Raw genomic sequence first — 25,690 nt, 5'->3', positions numbered from 1 at the left:
GAAAACCAGGGTTTGGCATTTGGAGACCAATGGGCTCATTTAAAAAAATAAATAAATAAAAGGGAAAAACCCAGGAGTGGCTGCAGCTGCGATAGTGGGGACCACGCAGTAAAACACAGCAAGAGGGGGCTGGGCCGGCCTCTCAGTGTCTGGCCTGGAGGATAGCTCACTGCAGATACCCTTGGGGCTGGGGGAATGGAGGGGAGAGCCGGAAGCAGAAAGAAACCCTGTGGCTAGCAGCTGGCTCCCCGGAGGGCTGGATGAACTCCTGCCCAGGGCCGTGCCCACAGCCCAGAGCCCCACCAGTTGTCCCGGAGAAGGGAAGGAGGGACTGTGTGAGGAGGGGGGTGTGGAGACGCCCCGTTCAGCCATCTTTGCATCAGGTTGAAAGCGCCCCGGCACGGCCCAGCGGCCTGGGGCTTCCATTGAGGCACAGCGCGCACTTGTGACGTAACACAGCATTCCCTCGGCAGAGGTCCGGGAGGATCGCGGCTGGGCAGGGGGACCCGCTCAGAGAACGAGGGACACTACGCCAAGTCCGGTGGTTTGTGGGACAGCGAGAGAGAGAGTCTGGGGCTGAAGTGAAACTTGCGGCAGCCTTGAATCCCCGGGAACCTGGGGGATTTGAATATTAAAACTGTCCTTCCTCCCTGGCCACCCGTACACAAGCCCCACATTCAGGGTGGACGGCTCCAGCAACACACCCAAACTGAGTTCTCCAACTGAACCCCACAAGAATCATTTCCCCACACACCGTGGGGACAAGGTGGAGAACTGACTTGACAGGTATAGGTGACTCACAGACGCCATCTGCTGGTTAGTTAGAGAAAGTGTACGCCACCAAACTGTGTTTCTGAAAAATTAGATAGGTATTTTTTTTTTTTACAACTTGAAAGAACCCTATCAAGCAAAGCAAATGCCAAGGGGCCAAAAACAATAGAAAATCTTAATGCATATGATAAAACCAGATGATATGGAGAATCCAACTCCAAACACACAAATCAAGATATCGGAAGAGACAAAGTACGTCACACAATTAATCAAAGAACTACAGTAGAGGAACGAAAACATGGCAAAGGATTTAACGCACATCAAGAAAACCATGGCCCAGGATATAAGCAACATAAAGAAGACCCTAGAAGAGCATAAAGAAGACACTGTAAGAGTAAATAAAAAAATGGAAGATCTCATGGAAATAAAAGAAACTGTTGGCCAAATTAAAAAGACTCTGGATATTCACAATACAAGACTAGAGGAAGCTGAACAATGTCTCAGTGTCCAGAAGTCCACAGAACAGAAAGAATGGAGAAAAAAATAAAAAAAATCAAAACGGATCTCAGGGATACGATAGATAAAACGTCCAAACTTAAGACTCATTGGTGTCCCAGAAGGGGAAGAGAAGGGTAAAGGTCTAAAAAGAGTATTCAAAGAAATTGTTGGGGAAAACTTCCCAAACCTTCTACACAATATAAATACACAAAGCATAAATGCTCAGCAAACTCCAAATAGAATAAATCCAGATAAACCCACTCTGAGACATATTCTGATCAGACTCTCAAACACTGAAGAGAAGGAGCAAGTTCCAAAAGCAGCAAGAGAAAAGGAATTCACTACATACAAAGGAAAAAAACATAAGACTAAGTTGTGACTACTCAGCGGCTACCATGGAGGCAAGAAGGCAGTGGCATGACATATTTAAAATTCTGAGAGAGAAAAATTTCCAACCAAGAATACTTTATCCAGCAAAACTTTCCTTCAGATTTGAGGGAGAGCTTAAATTTTTCACAGACAAACAAATGCTGAGAGACTTTGCCAATAAAAGACCTGCCCTACTTCAGATTCTAAAGGGAGCCCTACCAACAGAGAAACAAAGAAAGGAGAAAGGGATATAGAGAATTTTAACAGACATATATAGTACCTTACATCCCAAATCACCAGGACACTCACTTTTCTCTAGTGATCACAGATCTTTCTCCAGAAGGGACCATAAGCTGGGACATAAAACAAGCCTCAAGAAATTAAAAAAAAAAAAAAATTGAATATGCTCAAAGCACACTCTCCAACCACAATGGAATACAAATAGAAGTCAATAATTTTTGAACTGTAACTCCACTATTTACTTCCTACATGATATAAAATACACAAACTCTAAGGACAAATCAGTGGTTTTGAACTCAATGTAAAATATGTAATTTTAGACAAGTATATAAAGGTGGGGGAATGGAGGAGTATAGGAACATAGTTTATGTGTCCTATTGAAGTGAAGGTGGTATCAAAGAAAAACAAGATTAATATGGATTTAAGTGGTTAATTTTAAGCCCCACAGTAAACACAAAGAAATTATCAGAGAATATAACCATAGAGATGAAAAGTAGAGTTCAGGTTAAGAGAAATGGGGGAAGGGGCAATGGGGAGTTAAGAAATGAGTGTAGGGTTGCGGTTTGAGGTGAAGGGAAATTTCTAGTAATGGATGGTAGGAAAGAGCATCACAACATTTTAAATGTGATTAATCCCACTAATGGAAGGCTAGGGAGGGGGTGGAATGGGAAGATTTAGGCTGTATATATGTCTCCACAATTGAAAAAAAAAAAAAAAAAGACAGTCTAAATAGATGACAATTGAATGCCAAGGAAGAACTTGGATGAGATTGGAGGATAGAGGACAGGTGGCTCAAAGGGACACAGTTGAGACATAAGGAAAAGGAAATATAGAATGTAAGCTTCATATCATTGTTGAATCTCTTGTACTTCTTAGCTGCACTTAATGGAATTGCATAAAAGAATGTTCTTGTTCATGGGAAATGTATATGTGAATTTTAGTGTATGTACAAGGATCTGTGCAGCTAGCGCTCATATGTTCAGAAGACAGAGCAATAGATGATGGATGATAGATAAGGAGGGAGGGAGGGAAAGAAATAGTGATGTGACAGCATGTTAAAGTTGGTGGATTGAGCTATTGGGGGAGGGGGGTCAGGGTATGATGGAATTCTGCGTATGGGGTTAGTATTGTTTTTGCAACTGCTCCTATAACTTTGAATTTATTTCAAAATAAAAAAAACGATTATGTACACTATTTATTACCGAATTGTCTTGAATTGAGGTTGTACCAATTTTAATTTATATAAGAGTGCCTGATTTTCTCGCCATATTTTATGCTCACCATATTCTCCCCAACCCAACATGTATTCTTTCCTTTTAATTTTTGCTAATCTGATAGGTGAAAATGGTTTCTCAAGGTAGTTTAAATTTTGTTTTCTGATATGAATGAGATTAATAATCTTTTCATATATTTAAGAGATATGTTTCCTTTTCTATGAAGTATCTGGTATATATTTCTATATATATCTGGTATATATCAAAACATTTTATATGTTAGAGAAAATATCCCTATTTTTAAATTATAAGGTAAAAATGATTTTTTAACCAGACTGTTGTTTTGTCTTTGCTAATTCTAGTTTTTGCAATATAGAAATGGTTTTAGTGTAGTCAAATTTATCTACATTTTCTTTTATGACTTCTGAGTTTTCTATCATAGTTTAAAAGACCTTCTTTACCAAGAAGTTCTAAAGTAATTCTCCCATGATTTTTCCCTCGTACTTCTATGGTTTTATTTTCTGCAGTTAAATATCTGATCCATTTATATTTTTTCTACTCTAGATTAAAAAAAAAATACCGTTTTCTTTTTTTAATAGGATTACATAAAAATTTATAGACTGACTTAGGGAGAATTGGCAACTTTATGATGTTACGTATTCTCCGTGTGCCATTATTATTATTTATTGTGGTTTTGTTTAGAGTTAGGCATAATTCTAAGTGCTTTGCATATATTAAATCATTAATCCTCATTACAACCCTATGAAGTAGGTACCATTACCATCCCTTTTGCAGATGAGGAAATGGGGGTATAGCCTGTCTTTCCTGCAAGAGTCAACTCATTTCCTAAGTCATCTCCAATCTCACTCTTCTCTGACATTTAGGTATGAATAAAGTAGACCCAGCCTTCTCCCCTTAGAGCGTATGGTCTGGAGTGGAATTGGGAGAGAAGTACGTAATAAAACAGGCAATCTCAGTAAACTAAGTGATAAGATGAGGAAGTACAGAGCACACTGAGGGAGAAGCTAGTGGTAACTTGAACTTGGCTAGCAGGGGGAGTGACAGAGTAGGCTTCTTGGAAAGAAGTAGCCTCTAAGCTGAAGGATGAGGGTTTTTGTTTGCTTGTTTGTTTTTTAGCTTAATATTAAGGGAGTCACTTAAACCTTGTGTCTTAAACAAAATTGTAAACTCCCTGGAATGTAACTTATGATTCCTTTTATACCTCCTTCCTCAAGGGAAGGTAAGAGAACTAGTAATTTTTGAGGACCTGGTACTTGGCTAAGTGTTTTACCTTTCGTTTCATTTTCATAAGGACCTCAGGAAGTAGGCATTGTAATTACTATTTACCGTTGAGGAGACAGGTTCAGAGAGATTAAATAACATGCTCAAGTTCACACAACTGATCAGAAGAAGATCAGAGATTCAAACCCAGGTTTGTCTGTCATTCAAGCCTGTCTGTTCTGCCTCATGATGGTGCATTGTGTCATGTTCAGTCCGCAGTAGGCACCCAGAAATGTTTGTTGAATTCATTAAAAAAGGTGCAGGTCTTGCTGACCTTTAGGACTATATAATCTAAAATCTGGCTTATTTAAGAAGTTGTAGCAAAAGGATCTTTCTCCATGGCATCTCTGTGTTCCATACCTCAATAACTTCTAAGGTGTCTGTTTTTGTACATGATCAGTAATATTTAAAAATAAGTAAATGACCCTTTCTACCCTCTAAGCAAGGGAGCAGAGTCCTAAACTGAGGTCTTTTTTTTTTTTAATTTTTATTTAAAAAGTTGTAGGTTTACAGAAAAACCATGTAGAAAATACAGTGTTCCCATATACCCTTCCCCCATTATTAACACTTTTCATTAGTGTGGTACTTTTTTTACAGTTGATGAAAAAATATTATAATTGTGCTATTACCTATAGCCCATACTTTATATGAGGGTGTATTTTTTTAACTGCATTTTTATTTAGATTTATTCACACTCCTTATAATCCATCCAAACTGTGCAATCAATGGCTCACAGTATCATCATATAGTTGTGCATTCATCACCACAGTCTATTTTAGAACATTTTCATTACTCCAAAAAATAAAATAAATAAAAATAAAAATAAAAAAGAACACCCAAAACATCCCATACCCCTTATCCCCACTGTTATTTATTTATTTATGTTGTCTTTATTTTATTACTCATCTGCCCATACACTGGATAAAGGGAGTATCAGTCACAAGGTTTTCACAATCACACAGTCCCACATAAAAGCTATATAATTGTACAGTCATCATCAAGATCAAGTCTACTGGATTATAGTTCAACAGTTTCAGGTACTTCCTTCTAGCTATTCTAATACACTAGAAACTAAGAAGGGATATCTGTATAATGCATAAAAATAACCTCCAAAATGACCTCTCGACTCCATTTGAAATCTCTTAGCCACTGAAACTTCATTTTGTTTCACTTCTCTTCCCCCTTTTGGTCAAGAAGGCTTTCTTAATCCCATGATGCCAGGGCCAAGCTCATCCCTGGAAGTCCTGTCCCTCATTGCCAGGGAGACTTACATCCCTGGGAGTCATGTCCCATGTAGCGGGGAGGATAGTGAGTTTATTTGCAAGTTGGTTGAGAGAGAGAGAGGCCATATCTGAGCAACAAAAGAGGTTCACATGAGGGTGTATTTTTAAAATGAAATTTTGTTGAGATATATTTACACACCATACAATCCATGGCTCACAGTATCATCACATAGTTGTGCATTCATCACCACAATTTGAGAATATTTTCATTACTAAATTAAATTAAATTTAATTTAATTTAAAACCTCAAACATCCCATAACACCCCCCCCCATTATTGACCTCCATCTAGTATTGGTGTGGTACGTTACTGTTGATGAAAGAATATTAAGATATTACTGTTAACTCTAGTCCATATTTGGAATAGGTACATTTTTCCCATATACACATTAGGGTATATTTTTCCCCCATACACCACCTATTAGTAACACCTTGCATTAGTGTGGTACATTTGTTATAATTCATGAAAGAATATTTGTTTTAATTGTTCTATTAACTGTAGTCCATTGATTACAATAGGGTTCACTGTGTTGTACAGTCCTAACATTTATCTTTTAATTTTTATTCTAGTAACACATATATGACCTAATATTTCCCCTTTTAACCAAATTCACATATATAATTCAGTGTTATTAATTACACTCACAATGTTGTGTTACCATCCTCACCATTCATTTACAAAACTTCACAATCAACCCAAGTAGGAATTTTGTGCAATTTAAGCATTAACTGTCCATTCCTTACCCCCAACCCAGCCCCTGGTAACCTATATTCTGGATTCTAACTCAATGAATTCTAATTATTTCATATCAGTGAGATCATACAATATTTGTCCCTTTGTGTCTTGCTTATTTCACTCAACATAATGTCTTCAAAGTTCATCCATCTTGTCCAGTGAGTCAGAACTTCAATCGTTTTTAATACTGGATAATATTCCATTGTATGTATATGCCACATTTTCTCTATCTGTTCATCAGTTGATGGACACTTGGGTTACTTCCATCTTTTGGCAATAGTGACTAATGCCGCTATGAACATAGGTGTGCAAATATCTGTTTGAGTTCCTACTTCAGTTGCTGGGTCAAATGGAAATACTCAGCTTAGCTTTCTGAGGAACTGCCAAACTGTCTTCCACAGCTCCTGCACCATTTTACATTCCCAGCAGCAATGAATGAGTGTTCCCATTTCTCCACATCCTCTCCAACACTTGTGATTTTGTTTTTCTTTTAATAGGAGTCATTCTGGTGGGTGTGAAATGTTATCTGATTTAGGTTTTTATTTGCATTTCCCTAATAGCTAAAGAAGTTAAGCATCTTTTCATGTGCTTTTTAGCCATTTGTATATCCTCTTTGGAGAAATGTTTATTCAAGTGTTTTGCCCATTTTTTAGTTGGTTGTTTGTCTTTTTATTGTTGAGTCATAAGATCTCTTTATATATTCTGGATACTAAACCCTTATCAGATATGTGGCTTCCAAATATGTTCTCTCTTTGAGTAGGTTGTCTTTTCACTTTTATGATAAAGTCCTTTGATGCACAAAACTTTTTGATTTTAATGAGGTCCTGTTTATTTTTTCTTTTGTGGCTTGTGCATTGGATGTGAAGTCTAAGAAACCATTTGTGCTGTGGTCTTTTTACCTACTACTTTCTAAAATATTTCTTTCTCTTTCAGTTGTTTAAAATTGCAGGAGAATCAAACAGTCAGTGATATAGATCAGCTCTTTAGCCTACCAGACACACCAGCTCAGTTGCTTCTTAGTCTGGTGGTTTTTATTTGATAGATAAGGTCTAAATCATAATAGGTTGGAGGGAACTTATACAGACTTTGTGTCATAGAAGTTTTTTGTTTTTTAAAGGCTCTGTGTGTGTGTGTGTGTGTGTGTGTGTGTGTTTATAGGTAAATTTTACTATTAAGAAATAAATAAAAGGCCTTTAGAAGAGTTAAAAAAATATCCCAGGGCATAGTAGGTGTTCAATAAATAATTGTTGAATTGAACTGGTTTATCAGTATGTGTTAATTTCACATGTTCCCTGGGTTTCATTGGTCTTCATAGTGATGACATATCTATTTAAGGAATAGAGGATTTGTTAATAAGTTAATAAATTATCATTAGGAGTGAGTCTGAGAAATGTGACATACAAATCTGTGGTTTAAAATCAGTGATATACTTTTCAACTTCAAGCTTTACTAGTCACATGGATTTTAGAAAACAATACAAACTTTGTGAAGACATTGGATGTCTCTTTTAGCTATGTGACTGGTGCCTAGTATAGCCCCTGGCACTGTAGCTCTCAGTAAATGAATACATGGAAACAGTCTTCTGTATCCTTCTATTTTGGTGAATTTACTTGCACATGTATACCTAAACCAATCAAATGAATAATTCCAGTTGCATATCTTTCAATTAGTTGATTTAATAAATGAGTCAATTGTATTTAATATGGATACAAATAAGTTAATATAGAATACTGTTGTCTATTTTCTTGTAAAGTTCCCAATATCCCAAATCTTAAGAATGCCTTACTTTTTTAATTTTTCTGTTTTATATTTGGATATTTTATTTATATTTCCATGGTCATGATCAATCGCAAAGAGTAGCTTTGGGCCAATTTGGAAAGCAGATCTCTGTTTCTTGTGTTCAATGAAATTGCTTCTCCCTTGACCAAATTTATATTCTGCTTTAAACCTGTTGTTCACCCCCACCTTCCCAGCTCCCAAATCAGAGTGTTGTTCATTTCCTGTTTGAATAAACAATTTTACATATTTTAAAATCTTTTGTTCCCAGGTTTCATCATCCAAACATACTGGAGTTGGCTGCATATTTCACAGAGACTGAGAAATTCTGTCTGGTTTATCCATATATGAGAAACGGATCACTTTTTGACAGATTGCAGTGTGTAGTAAGTCATACCTATTATTCTGCTTGATTTGCTTATCCTCTGAAGCCTCAGGAAGCTGCTGAAAACCTTCTGAGAGCTGGAAGGCCAAGGTGTGTTGACAAGAGGGGATAGCCAAGAACAGATTTCCCGAGGAAGTAGAAAATTTGTGCATGTATTAATTTCTTATTCTTAGAAGGCTGGATAAATGCCTAAGTTATTGTGAATTGTGCAACCTGCATACCAAAGATTCCTTAGGTCCTTACTCCTATTGATTCTGTACCTCGAGTGAGTTTACATCAACTGTCCTCAGTTTTCTATATAATCTATATTTATATAACTTTATACAAAGAATCATTCAATACAAAATATAGATATAAAGCTAACACACACTCTGTAAAGAGAAGGAGGTTGAATAATGCCATGATTTCTCATGAGATGTTTTTGAAGGGCAAGTTTAAAAATTGGTTACAAACAGGATACATTTCAGTTAGAATGAATATAAAAACATTATTTTTGATTATCCACACTATTGTGCCACAAATAATTTAAAGATCTTATTTAATGAACTTTTAAACATACTTACCTTCACTAGCCATATATTGATTAAGCTGATATTAAAATAGTTTAGTATTTCCATTGACTCTCAAGAGGCCTTAGACCTTTCACTGGTAGTAGAGGGAAATCCATCTTAAATTATCAGCAGGTTGTAGTGAACCATAATGTTGATTCCCCCTGCCTACCTTCACATCATCATCTGCTTCTATTCTGACATGCTTTTGTGTATGTCAGTTCATTAACGCATACACAATTTTACTCAGAAAATGCAGCCAAACCAAAAACTGTTGTCTTTGTAGGGTAACACGGCCCCACTCTCTTGGCACATTCGAATCAGGATATTAATTGGAACATCCAAAGCCATTCAGTACTTGCACAACACTGAACCGTGTGCGGTGATCTGTGGCAGTATATCAAGGTAAATTATCCCAGAGCTGTAGGTTACACTTGAAAGTCCCTTTCACCATCCCAGGTGAGTCAGACTTCACACTGTTTTCTGTTTTTAGTTTTCTTGGTATGTATGTGTGTGTGTGTGTGTGTGTGTGTTTAGAACTCTCATCTGAGTATTTAAAGTCTTACATTTTGTTAATGAAATGACTCTTCCAAACTAAAAAACTAAATTTGCATTGCCAAAGGGAGAGTTTATATTATCTTTGGGAATTACTAATGAGCAATGTCTGATGGACTATTCTGTGGGTTTTATTAATTATACCTGATTGCAAACACTGTGGAATGAACCTGTATTAATCTTACATTTTAAAAAAAACTGAGGTTTAAGGAAAGGTTAAGTGGCTTATACAGGGATTCCTAGGAAGATAACAGCAGTAGGCAGCAATTAAAATTACTTGTCCTTGAGTCTCCAGCGCCTTGCTGATTCCACTGAACCTGCCACCTGATAGCTTTATATGTGAATCTGTGACAAGCCAAGCAGTAAATCCAGTGTTCATATTTGAGACATAAGAATATTAGAAACAAAGCCTTCCATCTTTCTTCTTCTTCAGTAGACATAAACAGTCATTCAGACAGAGAGTAGACATCCTGTGGCAAAGCCCCACCTGGTGAATTTTTCCTATGTGCCACTTCATCTTGATCTTGTCCAAATGTAGGTAAATATTTCTTTGTTGAGTAGCAGGGGAGACTGAATTTAAAGGGCTGCTGCCGCTTCTGTACCATCTCCTGGTATCTTAAAAAAAAGAAAAGAAAAAGCTTTTAGTGTGCTTTCCATTTGCAGAAGAGGGTCTGATTGCATATTTGTTTTTTGGGTGAAATTAACTCCATATGAAAAGACTCTAGGTTTTCACTTAGTCTTTATAGGGCAGCTCCTCTTGCAGGGTGGTAATACATCATCCACTAGTGGCTCCATAGAATCAGCACAGAACTGTTGCACCTCATGAAACTTGGGACCTAGTGGTACAGTGAAGGACTCGGGGGTTGGTAGAGTGACCAGTTGGGGTCTCGTGCCAAAGGGCTCACATGACCAACCCCAACCTAAAACAACCATGCTTCCACCCAGCTAGCAGCTAGCATGAGCACCATGGGTGCCCACGTATGTGTGTTAACTGAGTAAATAAACACATAGCGGACAGTTTGCCATGCATAGTCTACCTTTAGTTTAAACTCGTGTTTATTTTAAACTCCAAGCAGTAATCCATTAATATTCTTAATTTTCCCTTTATGTGACGGAGTTCATCCAACTCTTCCCTAAAAGCTGAGTTAGTTAGGAGAGAGGGGAAAGGAGGGAGAGAGTGCAGAGATTCTGGTATCAGATGGGTGAAGGAGACAGGGAAGGCCACTCAATGAAGCAAAGGGAGTATCAGAATGGGAACGGATGCAGACACAGGCTCTGCCCACTTCACAATTTCTTCATCGCCAACACTGAGTAAGGCCCTTTGAATGTGACCTTCCTGCATATTTGTCCTGTGAACCCTGATTTCTACACTTTCATCATTGGTTAGTGTCTTCTGGCAGGTGCCCAGGAAATGGACTCAGAGGCAGAGATTTGCATGCAGGAGGTCTATAGTGTGTGCTCTCAAGAACAACAAATGTAATAGAGGGAGAGAAAGAGGACTGGGCAGTGGGAGAAGGTGAATTACGATTTTGTTGTAACAGAAGCTTCAGCTAATTCCCATGGGGAGCTAGCATGACCTGGCTATTTCAAAGTGAGGCAAAGCAATAGGGACTTGGTTCCCCTGTATCCGACCAGCCTGGAGAAGGGGCTGTAACCTTGGGAGAGGCAGCTCACCTTCTGCCAAGGACAGTCCTCAGGTTGGGCACCCAGTTGTGAGCCAGCAGCAGCCAGTGCTTGCTGTGCTGGGGGAATGAGCACCTTCCATGGTCCTGGAGGAGGGATCAGGGCAGGCACCAACCACAGTTATCAAGGAAGATTTGACTGGAAGGAGTTCTGCCAGATGTGACTTAGGGGGTTTTCTGACTCATGTACCTTCCTCCCTACCCTCTTCCCATCCTTTCCCCTTAGCTCAGTATCCCTAGTGTTTAAATTGGAGAGATCTTATTTGAAAAGCAGACCTTCCACTTAAAATGTGATTCTGAGTAAATAGCTCAACTTCCTTAAGTCTCACTTATTCCCTCTGCAAAATGCTAATAATAGAATAATGGTTTTTATCTCTTAGGATTAAATGCAATAATGTATATACAGTGCTTAGCAAAGAGTACACACTCATCAAATGGCAGCTCCTGCTATTATTAGTCAAGAAGTGGTAGGCGTGGCAGTGGCAGAGGCTAAAAGATGTGATGGCCAAGCGGTCTTTTCACTTACCACTCTTTTACTTGTGACTGTCTTTGATTTATTGTGTTTGAAAATTGGACCCACAAATCAAGTGATATTTTAAGAAATGCCACTTCTTCTTTGTTAACATGTGTTTGTTGAACATCTTGAAAATCACAGACCTTTTAGTGCACAAATATTTATGGAATATCTGTTGTGTGCAGACCACTGTATTTGAGCCCAGTGAGGGAACATGCTGATGATAATAGCTTCGTCCTTCAAGGTTCAATTCTGACAGAGAGAACAGAAATACAGAAAGTACATTAAATATGCCCCATGCATGGTTGGTCTGAGAATGTTTCCTCTAGGTAGAGGGCTCCAAATCAGCTCTTTGAAAAGATTGGTCATGGCAGTGAATTGGTTGGAAGAAAGAGAGTATTCCCAATGAAGCAATAATTTTTTCAAGGGAACAGAGTAAATAATTGCCAAGTGTGTGGGGGAAATTGGAAAAATTGGTTGGAGAATTAAGGAAAAATGAAATTGGAGAGGAATAAAGAATGTGATAGCTGGGAGACTGGATTGGGGTCTTGAACACTAAATAGGCTGAGAAATTAGTTTTGATAAGGTGGGCTCTAGGGAGAGGCACTGAGGCTTTTAAGGAGTATAGGTGGAAGCAGAAAGGCATTGGAGTCTCACAGACGTTTCACAATTTAAAAGGAGGCCAGTTTTCCAGCACAGTTTGCCAGGTCCTTATCTGGGTGTGCCAAACTATAAAGTCATTTAGATAACACTTCTAGATAGAATGCCCAGTGGGTAATGTAGAAACAGAGTAGCAAGAGAAATCTGATCAGAGGCAGGGAGAATTGCATGGAAAAGGCAGGATTTGAACTGGAAATGCAGGTAGCAACATAATTTATTCTTTCATTGCTGAAGGGGCTGCTGCTTATAGTTCCAAAGAATTCAGGGACTCAAACACAATCCATGCATAGGCTACACCCACCAGGGCATGTGTCGGAATTTGGAGTTCCCGAGGCTGTGGACATTTGCTTGAGGATTGTGATTTCAAAAGGGCTCGTCAGTGTGTGTCGCTGCCTGTTCCTGGGCAAATCAGTCCCTTCCACAGCCTCTGAATTCTTGGCCTTTCTGCTGTGCATGCCAGCAAGGGTGTTAATTAGTGCCAGCTATAACAGTAGATTTTCTCCTTTCATTTGGTGATGCACACACCTGTTCTCGGGAAACTGGGATGAGACCAACTCATTTCATTCAGGGCACTGAACATCTGTCTGGTGGTAATGACATTCAATCCCCAGCAGTCTCGGCCAAGCGTGAGTTGCCTGACCTAGATTACTGACCCGAATCTCTTTTAAAATCCTTCACTTCACTCTAAACCTGGACCTCCCTGATTCTTGGTCCTGCTATATATAGTCTAGGGCTTTTAGGAAGGTCTGAAATCCTTACTTCTTCTGCCTTTGTCATATTCATTTTCTAAATCTTTGGAAGGAAATTCAGCTTCTAGGAGTGATGGTTTTTTTATTGCACAGCCATGATAATGCTCAAAAAAAGATCATCTCAGAACCTGTGTTAAACAGTGTTCTTTTCTCTGAATACAGTCACACCTCTGATTTTGTTGGAGGAATGAGAAATGAAAGATATTATTACCTTTTTTAATATAGATTTGGGCCTCAGACTGATGAATCACAGATTTTCTCATAAATCATTTGACATTATTAAATAATATTTTGATACATGGAATAATATGGAACAATGTGTAAAAAGTGAGATTAAGTGAAGACAGCCAAATTGAAATAATGTACACTATATAATTATAACTTTGTAGAACTACAAATTCATGCATTAAAAAAGACTGAAAGTAAAACATAACAAAATACCAATAAGGCTTTATTTGGATGGAGAGACAATGGCTTATTTATTTTTAAGGCTTATTTTTTACTTCTTCATTTTTATGTTATTACACTGCTATTTAAGAAACATGTTCTATTCTTATAACAAAGATAAAATAAAAAAAAAAAAACTAATTTGGCATCGGACCCTTCTGTCTCTAACCAAATAATCAGAAGTTCCAAGAGAAAGTCTCAAGTTACTGAATGAAACCTTAAAGTGATTATTTTACTCTGTAGTTAATTCCATCTATAAAGAAGCTTGATAATATTACACCTTTGTGGTTTTTTTAACAGTCTAGGAAATGAGGATTGCAAGGTCATTATTCAGCAGCTTGGTGCCCAAAGCATAAGCAACGCTTTTTGTCTAAGCAAAATGGAACAGCGTCCACTTTGTTACTGAGAGAAAGAAGGATGATGACTTGGGAAGACCACAGGAAATCTGGGTTCAAGCCCAGGTCGTGCCTCGCGCTCTTGGGTCACAATTTTCTCACTGTACATTCAGGGGCAGCCTGGGTGATCTCAAGTTGGACCTCTTCTTGCTTTCAAATTCTGTGACATTGCACTTGCCTGTGTGTATACTGTGCTCCATACCCACAAATCTAGCGATTTTGAGAGGAGAATGTTGTGACCCCAGATTCTCTTAACTCCTGGCCAGGCCTACTCTGATCAGATTCTGAGCTGGGATGAGTTCAAATATGTTTAGAGAGATCCCTCCAGAGACAACCCACCCCAGGGCAGGGCAGGCCTTTGGCAAAGTCCTGAAATGCCTGTTTTCCAGAAGCACTGTCTCCCAAGCCTTTTCCTTGCCCTTCCTCTCTGTAGTAGTCAGTGTTCCCCCAAAGAAAGAGGACCAATAGGAGATATATTCTATTTTAAGGAATTGGCTCATGCAACCATGGGGGGTGGCAAGTCCAAACTGCAGGGTGTGTGACAGGCTGTATCCTTTGATAAAGATGAGGCCAAAGCCCTTATCCTGATTCCCCAGGAGAAGCTGGTTGCCCTGGCAATTCTGGTAAGAAACAATGCTGAAATTAAATCTGAAGTTCTCTTCTGACCTCTGAAATCCTCAGTTTGGGCTTTTAAGACCTCCACCTGATTGGATGAAGACACTCCCCATGTTGCTGAGGGCCTCTCCTTTGTTGATCATAGATGCAGTCGACTAATTACAGATGCAAATCCCATCTTGAAATACCCTCACAGTAGCAAGCAGTCCAGTGCTTGACCAAACAACTGGACACCATAACCTAGCCAAGTTGACTGTGAAATTAACCATCACACCCTCTTTCAACAACCACCTCAGTGATCCCGTTGCTGCCCCTGTCTCCTGTCACTGGTTAAGTAAGTGGCCTTCGGAGTCACACAGATCTCAGTACAAATCCCTGCTCTAATACTTTCTGTTGGTGTGACTTGGGCAAGTTATTTAAATTCTCTGAGACTCAGTCTCCTCATCTGGAACTGGGGTGATACTACTTCATCCCCTCTCTGTGCTGTTGTGATGATTGAGTGAAATAATAATGTAAAGCACAGCTCAGGTCCTGGCAATAAGCTGTAACTATTCCCACCTAATGCAAAACTTGCCTCTTCCACCTCCGTGAGTGTTTTATTGTATTGGTTTCCTAGCACTGCCATAGCAAAGTACTACAAACTAGGTGGCTTTTAAAACAATAGAAATTAATAGAGTCCTCACAGTTCTGGAGGGCAGAGGCTGAAATGGCAGAACCACACTCCCTCTGAAATCACTAGGGGAAAATCCTTCCTTCCCTCTTCTAGCTTCTGGTGTTAGTAATCCTTGGCTTGCAGCTGCATCTCTCCAGCCTCTGCCTCTGTCTTCACATGGCCTCTTCCCCGCTCCAGTCTGTGTAACCTTATGTTCAAATTTCCCCCTTCTTGTAAGCACATCAGTTTGGCCTCATCTTAACTCATCACATCTTCAAAGACCCTATTTCCAAATAAAGTCACATTTATGGGACTGGAGGTTAAGAGTTGAACACGTCTTTTGTGGGGCACAGTTCAACCCATAACACCCAACCAAACTTTCCTTGGACCTTTGCCACCATGGAAGACCCATTATGTTGTGTGGAGTGGCCTTCTCCAATGGGATGCAACTCTAGTTATTAGAATTTCTTTCATATTGAGTTAAAATCTGTCTCCCTGTGACTCATCCATTAGCTGCTATTTTGCCATTGGAATTATCTACATACAACTAGAAGAAAAAGAGAGAGTAAAGTTAATTTAATTTCTGCCTTATAATCAATAGTGTCTTAATCTTTTAAGAGTAGCTATATAAAAAGATGTTCCTTTTAGTTAACTGTAGTGAATTAAAAGAGCACTGGGCAGGGAAGGAGGAGGGCTAAGTTTTAGTGCTGCCTCAGCCACTGACAAGCTATTTTGCATAGACAAAGTCATTTCAATAATCTGGGCCTCATTTACCTCATCTGAAAAGGAAATAGTTAGGTTATACCAGCAATGGCAAATCAGTTTCTTCTTACACTGATTGATTGGTAGTGACTTCCCAAGTGCATGCTGAAAAGGATTCTGGGGCAGGTGCTCTCTGGGCTCAATTAGTGGTATTTACTGAGGATATGGGAGGATGATTTGGGAACATTTGGACCACATATTCGCCATCCCTCTACTGATTTGCCTAAGGCTGCTTATGGTTTAAAATCCTCTTAGTTAACAAATTGATTATATCAACAAATATTTACTTACTATCTTTTATAGGTTCAACATTTTGCTTATGTAAACTACATAAGAGAGCTGCTGTGTAAGTGCCAAATGGTGCGGGGCAGGTTGTACAGTAGAGTTTGGAGAAGAGGGGAACACTAGAATTCAGAGTGGATACTGCTTCACGGAAGAAGTATCTGATGGCTACAGAGAGGATTTGGATAAAAATAAGGGATGGGAGAGTACTTTGCAGCTGAGGGGAACACAGTATAAAGAAACAGCAATAAGTATAGTTTATTCTGACCTCATTGGTAAATACTAATACATTAAGAGTATCTGGTAGGCTGCAGATGGATTAGGGAGCTAAGTGAAAGCCAAAAGACTTTAGAACTGACATGAAAGCTTATTAATCCTCCCAGTAACCTTGAGTTTAGGTATTATCGCTATTCTCTCAGTTTGACAGAGGAGAAAGCCGAGGCTTACAGAGTTTAATAACTAGCCCCAGTCACAGGGGGTAGATGGGGGAGGGAAGGAGGGGTCCTACGTTTGCATGAATCCAACAGTCATGCTCTTATTAGGTGATTAAAGGTATCTGGCCAGGATTATTCTAAGTATGTTGCCTTCATCAGCAGAGACAGAGAAATTGGGAAGGAGAGGAGCAAATTTGGAAATGTTGACATTGGACTCGTAGTGGAAACAACAGTAGGTGGCAGACTTTGAGGTGGAGATTAGACCTGGAGATACGCATTTAGAATCTTAGTTTTGTTCAAGCAGGGAGAGTAAATCACTTTCTAAGGAAGAAACTGTCAAGGACAGGACTGCAGAACACCCACAGGAGCAAGCAAAGCCCAGATTTCATTTCAAAAGTATTTTTGAGACGTCTGGTGGTCTTGAGAATTTGAACTCTACAAAGAATGTTATAAAAACAAAATTTATTTCCAGATGGCGGAATTTGAGGAGGAAAAGGATTTAAAGAAAAGAATCTTGAAGGGTTGCAGTCTGTGTTCTTGGCAAAAGACCCACATGCTTTTATTTGGGAAATGAAGACATTTTTGAATTGCAGGATCAGAAAAAACAAAAAGCATCTGAAAGCAGTAAACTCCTTGTTATTTACATCCTATCCCTTAGTGAGCTTAATTGTTTTCACATTGATGAATGATTTGAAATTGAAATGCATTTTATCGCACAGTGGAATTTGAGGCTTTAGCTCCTCGGCCTTTTTCATCCCAGACATTCATTCCTGTTAATGTTTAGAAAGCATGAGAGGATCTTGGTGAACATTCCTGATGTTTCCTGTTGGATCATGTTCTCTAATCAGTATTGCCGCTTCTCTCCTGCCAAGCCAAAGAGTCATGCGAGGGAGGTCGAGGAAAGAAAGGGAGAAAGAAGCCAGTTGCTTATGAATTGATTTTTAAAAAAAATGGAAATTGATCAGAGCTGTAAGGTTGTGGTGAGCATGAGGATGGAGAATTTCCTTTCCGAGGGAGTAGAAAAAGGAGTAGTTGGGAAGGGGGGTAGAGAGATGGAGATTGGCCCCTTCCAGCAATCCTTGCGCGGAGCCAGCAGGCCTGGGTCAGCACCCGCGGCGTTGCCTGAGGTCCCAAGTTCTCCTGCGCAGGCTCGCGGACCTGATGTGCATGTGTGGCAGACTGTAAGACGCGGCTCCAGCCCAGTGCTTATAGGATGTTAAGGCCTGCAGGGAATGCAAAGGCTTTCTCTTTTTTTATTATTATTTTTTAAATTTATAATTACTTTATCAAATAAAAAAACATTCCCAAACAAAACAAAGCAAAGCAATGGGAAAAACAAGTATCCTGAAATCACTTCATTCCTTCCTTTATACTCTTACCACACCAAAAGAATATTAACGAACCACATTCACGCCTGAACCTTCCCATATCATTAAGATCAGCCTCAATATCTTGTCTGTTCTTACTAGATTCCCCCCTTCATTAGCTGCTGTCTATCTCTAGGTCCCCTATATTGTGCAATGTAAGACACTTATTTTACATTTTTCACAGAGTTCACATTAGTGGTAACATACAATGTCTCTCCTTTTGTGCCTGGCTTATTTCACTCAGCATTATGTCCTCAAGATTCACCCATGTTGTCATATGTTTTACAACCTCACTCCTCTTTGTTTAATTATCCCGTCTTCTCCCTTCTCTGCCCCCCCATCCCCATCCCCCACAACTGTTTTTGCCTTTCAGAAACATTTTGGATATAAACAATTCTTTTTCCTCAGAACTTTCCTATTTTCCCTCTGGTACACTCTCTTCTCAAAGATCCCCAAATATTCATTTTCTCTAAGGGATGTCAAAACAATCAGATATTACTCATATTAACATTTCCACTATTAATTCTATTTCCTACCACTTTCTCTCAACCCTAACACTGATTTATTTATATACGTAGATACACGCGGGCATGCACACATACACACCAAATGGTGTCTTTTTTTTTTTTTTTCCCTCCATGATCTTCAAATTTCTAGAACTATTACTGTAGTTTGGTTCTTCCAGAACATCTTTGGAGCTATTTTGAAACTCAACAGATTCTTTGAAACTAATTAACCAGAGGGCCTCAGATCTCCAGGAACATCCTGGGCCTGCAGTCCCCTGTACCTTTGTTACTTTAAATGGGTGTCCTTGAACTTCTTCTAGAGGAGTTCTGAGATAAGTGGGCATAGGATGGACAATGTCCAGCTTACGTTCTTTAAAGCACTTGCTGAGCCTTTCCTGTGACTCCAGCACTCTGCTTACATTTTCTCATTTAATCTTTGTAACCACTCTGTGAGGTAGGCATTATCATATCTTTTTACCCATAAGGAAACTGAGGGTTAGGGAGGATATGCTAGTTGGTTAGAGACTAATTTTCACATTGAAAAGGGGAACACCTCTTATTGCCTGGGCATTGGCACAGCAAACCCAGACTCACAAGACATGAATAAAACAAAAACAAGTTTGAATACTTTCTCCAGGTCCTGCCTAGGTTCAATGGGGGAAGAAAAGGAAAGCTCTGTAATCCAATGGGGGAATAAAGGGTTTCAGCTTCATATCATTCCAGGCAGGAGCAATGCAAGCTGATGTGGGAAGCGGGTATATTTTTCCCGCAGTCCATAAGTTCCCAGGGAGGCAGAGCCTTGCCTCATCTGGTGGGGGAGGCAGCACTTCTCCACGGGGGTGGTGGTGTTAGGGCGATGACACAGACAGTACTTGTGTCCTTGCACCATCACAGAAAGGCCAGTTGGGTGTAGTCCCAAATCTTCTTGAGAGTGACCGGGCACTCAGGAGCTGGGCTTCTGGGCACCAGTAACCATCCAAATCCTTAAAAATAAATAAATAAATAAACAAACAAACAAACAAAAAATTATCTATCCATCTTTAAAACCATACGTGTTCTTACATATCAAATATAGCACTTGTACTTAAATTCAAATTCTGTGTTATAATCTAGGTGTCATCTTGCTTTACATATAAGGCCTGAGGGCTTCTACCAAATCAGGAGACAAAATGGTGACCAAAGAAAGTTTCATTACAAAGTGGCATTTGTTGGGGAGGAAGGGGTATAGACCTACCTAAAAGAATTGTCCTAGGGACCCTATGGATAGAGAGATTAAAACCCTTCCCCAGTGTCAGGATCCAAACTCACCACCTCGTGAAGGATTCTCCCCGCCTCCTCAGTGTACAAATCACTGGTTCTTCTGCAAGAATTATCTGAAGAGGTGATGGTCTCTCTGTTACAGTAAATAGCCTTGTAGAAAAGAGAAGAAGCAGATTGTAGAAGCACTAAATGTAGTAGAACATTGGTTGTTTTCTATCTGTGTCTTTGGTGGCTACAATAGCTAGCAAGCTGTCCTTTTGTGTTATATAACTATGATTCTAGCTATTTTATGTTGTCTTTATTTTGTTAGACCATTTTCCCCCCACAGGGTAAATGTATTCAGTTGGCCTGCCTGGTAGCATAGGCAGTTTATGTTTGAACATTCCACTTAACATTGAAGCAACTGAAAGAATTGGGTAGAATTGATTGTCACAAGGCCTCTTGCAATGCTCCCTTTCTCAAAACAGAACATTTTTCTTCCTCAGCTACCATTCACTTTTATTTAGAGCAGTATGTATCACTGGTTTCAAAACTTAAGGTATACACTACTATGCTTGTAAACAATTTGCTTTTTCACCAAATATCATTCTTCAAGTGTAAATGCAATGCCTTAGGACAATTTCACATTCTTATTGATGGCCTCTCACTGACCCTAAGTTCTTTGTGGGTTTTACTGTGTATCACATTGTTTCTGGTTAGTGAACTCACCTCTGCTTAACTCTTACAGAGCAAGAATCACCAATTGCTGAAAGCTTCCCACCAGTTTTGGTGAGAGTCAATTAAATGGATTAGTTTTAGGCTTTGTTGTCTTTGTTGCCTCCCCCTTCCCCTCTCCCTCCCCCTCCTTCTCCTCCTCCTCCTAGAAAAGACCTAGTCAGGGATTCCAAGAGTATCACAAATTCAGCTTTTTGCCTTCTCTTGGATCTCTTGGCATTTTAGGTTACGATTTTATACTTTCTTACTTAACAGCTGGGATAGAGTAAGAAGTGAGCTAGGTATTTGATGTTGAAAACCTGGCATTCAGAGCCTTTCTGTCTTCCTCCTATCCTGAAAAGAAGTGGAGGCGTGCAGAAGAGAGCCAAGCTCTCAGTGTGGCCGAAGCTGGAGGAGCAGCAGCTTGGGTCCTGACAGTGAGAGTTGGTGAACCTCTTTGCCCACCTTGCTTCCTGGCATACCCAGCAAATCCCTGCCGTAAAATAGCCTGGCATTCTGAACCCATCAGAGCATCTCCAGACACCCCAGACTTGATCTGAGCAAGTAAATTGTACACCTGTTAGAGGAATACTTGTGGACTAATGTCCGTTCTTGTCTAGCACTGGAGAGAAGGTAGGATCTGACTCCAGTCCTTTCCTCATCTTGAGAGGTATGCCAGAATAGTAAATGCCATTCTCCAAGTGAGAAAACGGAAGCATGGGTGAGAAGCCACATAGCTGGGGCTGTATGAGACCCTGGCTGGCCTTAGAAGAATATCTGGGGAGAGAAGACAGTGTAAGGGGAAGAATGAGGACTGTGCTCACCGGTGCAAGTCCTGGGGACAGGCCTCTCTGACTTTCTCCCCATCAATACCAAGGTAACGTGACAGGTAACAGGGTCTAGGACTCTGGGCAGGGTGGGCTCTTTGGATTTTGCAATTCTCCTGTCACCCTCAGAAGAGGTACAAGTGAAATAAACTTCAGAGTGTTTCTTTCTGTATCCTTTAAGGACCATTAGAAGTTGCTTTTTTTTCCCTGTTGAAAACTCAAGTTCTAGATGAAATCTCCACTAGAATTCTTGAAGTCTTAGCTTCATGTTGTTTTAGATTTTATACATTCAGAATTACAATTTAAGAAAAATGAGAAAATGTGCACTGGTTCATAGAAAATTATGTTTGGCTTTATTTTGTTAATAGCTCGAGTTAACCATATATGAAAATGCGTTTCTCATATTGTTTTTCACGGAAATGCCTTTATGATGTTTTATCTTGTTTGTCTTTGATCCCAATTTTAGTGCAAACATACTTTTGGATGATCAATTTCAACCCAAACTAACTGATTTTGCCATGGCACACTTCCGGCCCCACTTAGAATACCAGAGTTCCACCATAAATATGACCACCAGCAGCAGTAAGCATCTGTGGTACATGCCAGAAGAATATATCAGACAGGGCAAACTTTCCATTAAAACAGACATCTACAGCTTTGGAATTGTAAGTGCCAACTACCAGTTTACAGAGGAGACGAGTTTAACACCAAGAATATCCTAAATTCTAAGAACTTTTTTTAAAGGGCTTTAACTTTTAGACTTACTGATCTCTTGTTCTCCATTTTCTTATACATTAATTTTGTTATCAGTCAAGTAATAAAATATAAAGTCATTAATTGGAAAGAACTATTCATTGTCATGGTTAATAGTTGCAACTAATTATTTGTGATATGTTGAAATGTAGCTTAACTTTCTGTGTATTGCTTGTAGGTAATAATGGAAGTTCTGACAGGTTGTAAAGTGGTGTTAGATGATCCGAAGCATATCCGACTGGTGAGAATTGTCTCATTTCTTCTCCTATCTCTTGGCCTTTTTTGTGATAGAGTTTTATATGGTAAAGTTGTCTCTTTCTCTTCTTAGAGGGATCTCCTTATTGAACTGATGGAGAAGAGAGGCCTCAATTCATGTCTCTCATTCCTAGATAAGAAGGTGCATCCCTGTCCTCAGAATTTCTCTGCCAAACTATTCTCTTTGGCAGGTCAATGTGCTGCAACACGGGCAAAGTCAAGACCATTGATGGACGAAGTGCGTATACACATGGTTTTATTCAAAATTGAGCCCACAGAACCATGGAAAACCTAAAGGGGATTAATTTTTTATCTAAGTGAATTATTTATTGATGAGACAAATCCAGCCTTCAACAGAGAATTCCAACCTAATAGATAGCTTTTCCAGGCCAAAAAGTCACATCATTTGGTTCCCTGGTTGAGGTCATTTATTGGGTGGAACCAGGGCACTACAAGTGATTTAATGAAAAATCATAGGTGAGTAGTTTGGAAAGAATATCCAACCTTCGTTAAGATATCTGGCCCATTGAAAGTGCAACATATGTTTCCCTTATTCACATTTTAATGTACTCACCTGTCCATCAATTTAATCATCCATTCATTTAGTTATTTATTTATTCAGTGCTTATTGTGTATGTGACAGACTTGTACTGGATGTTGGGGATATGGAAGTGATCAGGACAGTTCTTGCTCTTAAGCTCACAGTCCAAAACAGTAGTCAGACCAGTAAACATGGATTTCAGCACATCGAGATAAGCATTATGATAGATGGATAAACAGGCTAATATGGGAGCATAGAATCACAATTCAGCAGCCTGTGGAAGTCAAGGAAGCTTCTTGAGGGAGGTTACAAGTAAACTGTGATGTGAAGAACCAGTTGGATTTAGGCAACAGTAAGGATAGAAAGACATTCTAGGCAGAGAGAACTGGCCACACAAAGGCTTAGATCTTAGGGGTCCATGATGCTAAAACTAATTAATTCAGCACCATGGAAGTTGATTAGGGGTGAGAGAAAGGCTGTAGTGGTTAAAATAATAGAAGATCCCAAGTGATAAAGGGGTGTGAATTCCATTCTAGGAGTCTGAGTTTTATCCGAATGCACTGCTGAGCCATGGAAGGGTTTAAAACAAGGAGTTGACATGATCAGAATATAAAGAGCACTGGCCTGGGAGCCAGAAGAGCTGCATTCCAGGCCTAACACCACCAGTAAGAGCTGTGTAACCTGGAATCTTGGGCACAGATAGGACCTGTGAGATGTATAGTGGAAGGAACATGGAATTGGGACCCAGGAGATCAGTGACCAAGCAACAGGTCTGCTTCTTAGGAGCTAGTGATGAATTGATTCCCTTTTCTGAGCCTCAGCTTTATTGTCTATAAAATGAATATAATGTAGTTTGTGAAAATTAAATGAGATGCTGTGTGTGAAACCACTTTGTAAATTGTAAAGCTCTCCATATGAACTTTTTAAAAATTACATGTGTGTGTGAGATATTATTTATTATATCATCTTAAGTCAAGGATTCTCAAATTGGGCTGCACATGTGAGTCAACTGGGGAGCTTTTAAAATATGAATTCCTGGGCTCGCAGCTCCTGATTTTGTTTGAATGACATCTCTAGAATAGTACCCAAGGATCTGTATTTTAAGAAAGCTCCCCTAGGTAATTCAACAATCCACACACTGACATCTGAGAACTATAGATGGGTTCCACCACCCCACCCCCACCCCCCCATACACAATAAATGTAAAGAGACTCACCAAGGTCACAAAGCGAGTTGTTGGTGGCAAATCTAGGACTAAAACTCAGGTCTGTTGATATTCAGTTTAGTGCAGTTTGCTTCAAGAAGTCACTTTACTCATCATTACATTGAAGGAGTTTAGCTCATCTTTAAGACCTTTCTAGTTCAAAATTCTATAGTTGAATTTATTTCATGAATGTGAGAAAAATTATTTAATAGGAAGACTGAAAAGGAAAAAAAAAGATTATTCAATCTTAACTCAATGTTTGCTTGTTAATTAGGTCCTAAATACTCTTGAAAGTACTCAAGCCAGTTTATATTTTACTGAAGATCCTCCCACATCACTAAAGTCCTTCAGGTGTCCTTCTCCTCTTTTCTTGGATAACGTACCAAGTATTCCTGTGGAAGATGATGAAAGCCAGAATATTCATTCACACCGTCCTGATAAAGACTTGAGAAAAGATAGAATGACTCAGAATATTCCTTTTGAATGCAGCCAGTCTGAGGTAACATTTTTGGGCTTTGACAAAAAGGCAGGGAGTAAGAGAAATGAGGATGCTTGCAACAGGCCCAGTTCTTCTTGTGAAGGAAGTTGGTCCTCAAAGCATGATGCTCCATCCCAGGACATACAGGTCTGTTATATAACTATGGACACTTCTTCAGAAGCTTCAGGACATTCTTACGGGAGCAGGGCAGTGGAGACTAGCCATATGTCCAAGTTTTCCTGTAATGAATGTGAACAGTATGCAAAGGACTCGATTTCACCAGAAGATGAAGAAAAAGACAAGTAGGGGTGAGGCATCTGAGAACAGGTATTATCTTGAGAAGACAGTGTTTTGTTTCCATAAACAATGCCAAGAGGATGATTTGATGGTGAACCCGGGTAATGCAGATTAGCAGCCTGGATAATTCCATTCCTTTTTCCCAACAGAGTGGTTTAGAAATGGTTCTTATCAGGATAATTGACTCATGATCAAACCCAGGCTAAACTAGAGTCTTTCAAAATCACTTACATCATGGGTTGTGACTTCAGACAAACAAAATAATCAAGACCTACCAAAAAGGGACTGGTTTCTAATGTATTTTCCTAGTAACTATCAATGGGAACTGTCAGAGCTTCCATTCTATGAAGTGCCTTCAGTTGAATTTCATTGTTTGTTTAGCTTGCTTGAGAAGGTTGTAGGAAATGTTACACTTGTCAATGTAAATAGATGCTATTTTAAAGAATCACCTTTTTGTTTATTTTGACTGGCCCTTAGTATTTTTCTGTTCATCCCTGTTAAGCCTGCCTGCCTGAAAATCAGCTACATTCACCTTTGGCTGTGGTGTATTCTGTGTAGAGAGAGGATTCCTGCCCAAGCTCTATATTTCTATATTTAAATTCTTGAGATGGGATATCATCTTAAGATACTATAGGTGTTGACTATTATTATAAATCTTTGCA

At 39.3% G+C, this 25,690-nt stretch overlaps 1 protein-coding gene across 3 annotated transcripts in view; it reads left to right on the top strand.

Moving 5' to 3' along the window:
• IRAK3 (interleukin 1 receptor associated kinase 3) overlaps nt 1–25,488 on the top strand; it is a 52,981-nt gene extending 27,493 nt beyond the window's left edge. The window contains exons 7-12 of one of the 3 annotated variants that reach the window (XM_037845333.1): nt 8,439–8,553; nt 20,708–20,748; nt 21,967–22,165; nt 22,432–22,494; nt 22,582–22,746; nt 24,528–25,488. In XM_037845333.1, the coding sequence (XP_037701261.1) occupies nt 8,439–8,553; nt 20,708–20,748; nt 21,967–22,165; nt 22,432–22,494; nt 22,582–22,746; nt 24,528–25,037 (1,093 nt within the window). In that variant the 3' untranslated portion in view covers nt 25,038–25,488. Of the gene's footprint in view, nt 1–8,438; nt 8,554–9,386; nt 9,506–20,707; nt 20,749–21,966; nt 22,166–22,431; nt 22,495–22,581; nt 22,747–24,527 lie in introns of all 3 variants that reach the window. The other 2 variants (XM_037845332.1, XM_037845334.1) reach the window with 2 other exon arrangements.
• The last annotated feature ends 202 nt before the right edge of the window (nt 25,489–25,690 follow it).

This window comes from Choloepus didactylus, chromosome 8, assembly GCF_015220235.1.
Source record: "Choloepus didactylus isolate mChoDid1 chromosome 8, mChoDid1.pri, whole genome shotgun sequence".
NCBI lineage: Eukaryota > Metazoa > Chordata > Mammalia > Pilosa > Megalonychidae > Choloepus > Choloepus didactylus.
The sequence above is the reverse complement of the archived record's forward strand: the minus strand, read 5'-3'. Positions and strand labels throughout refer to the sequence as shown.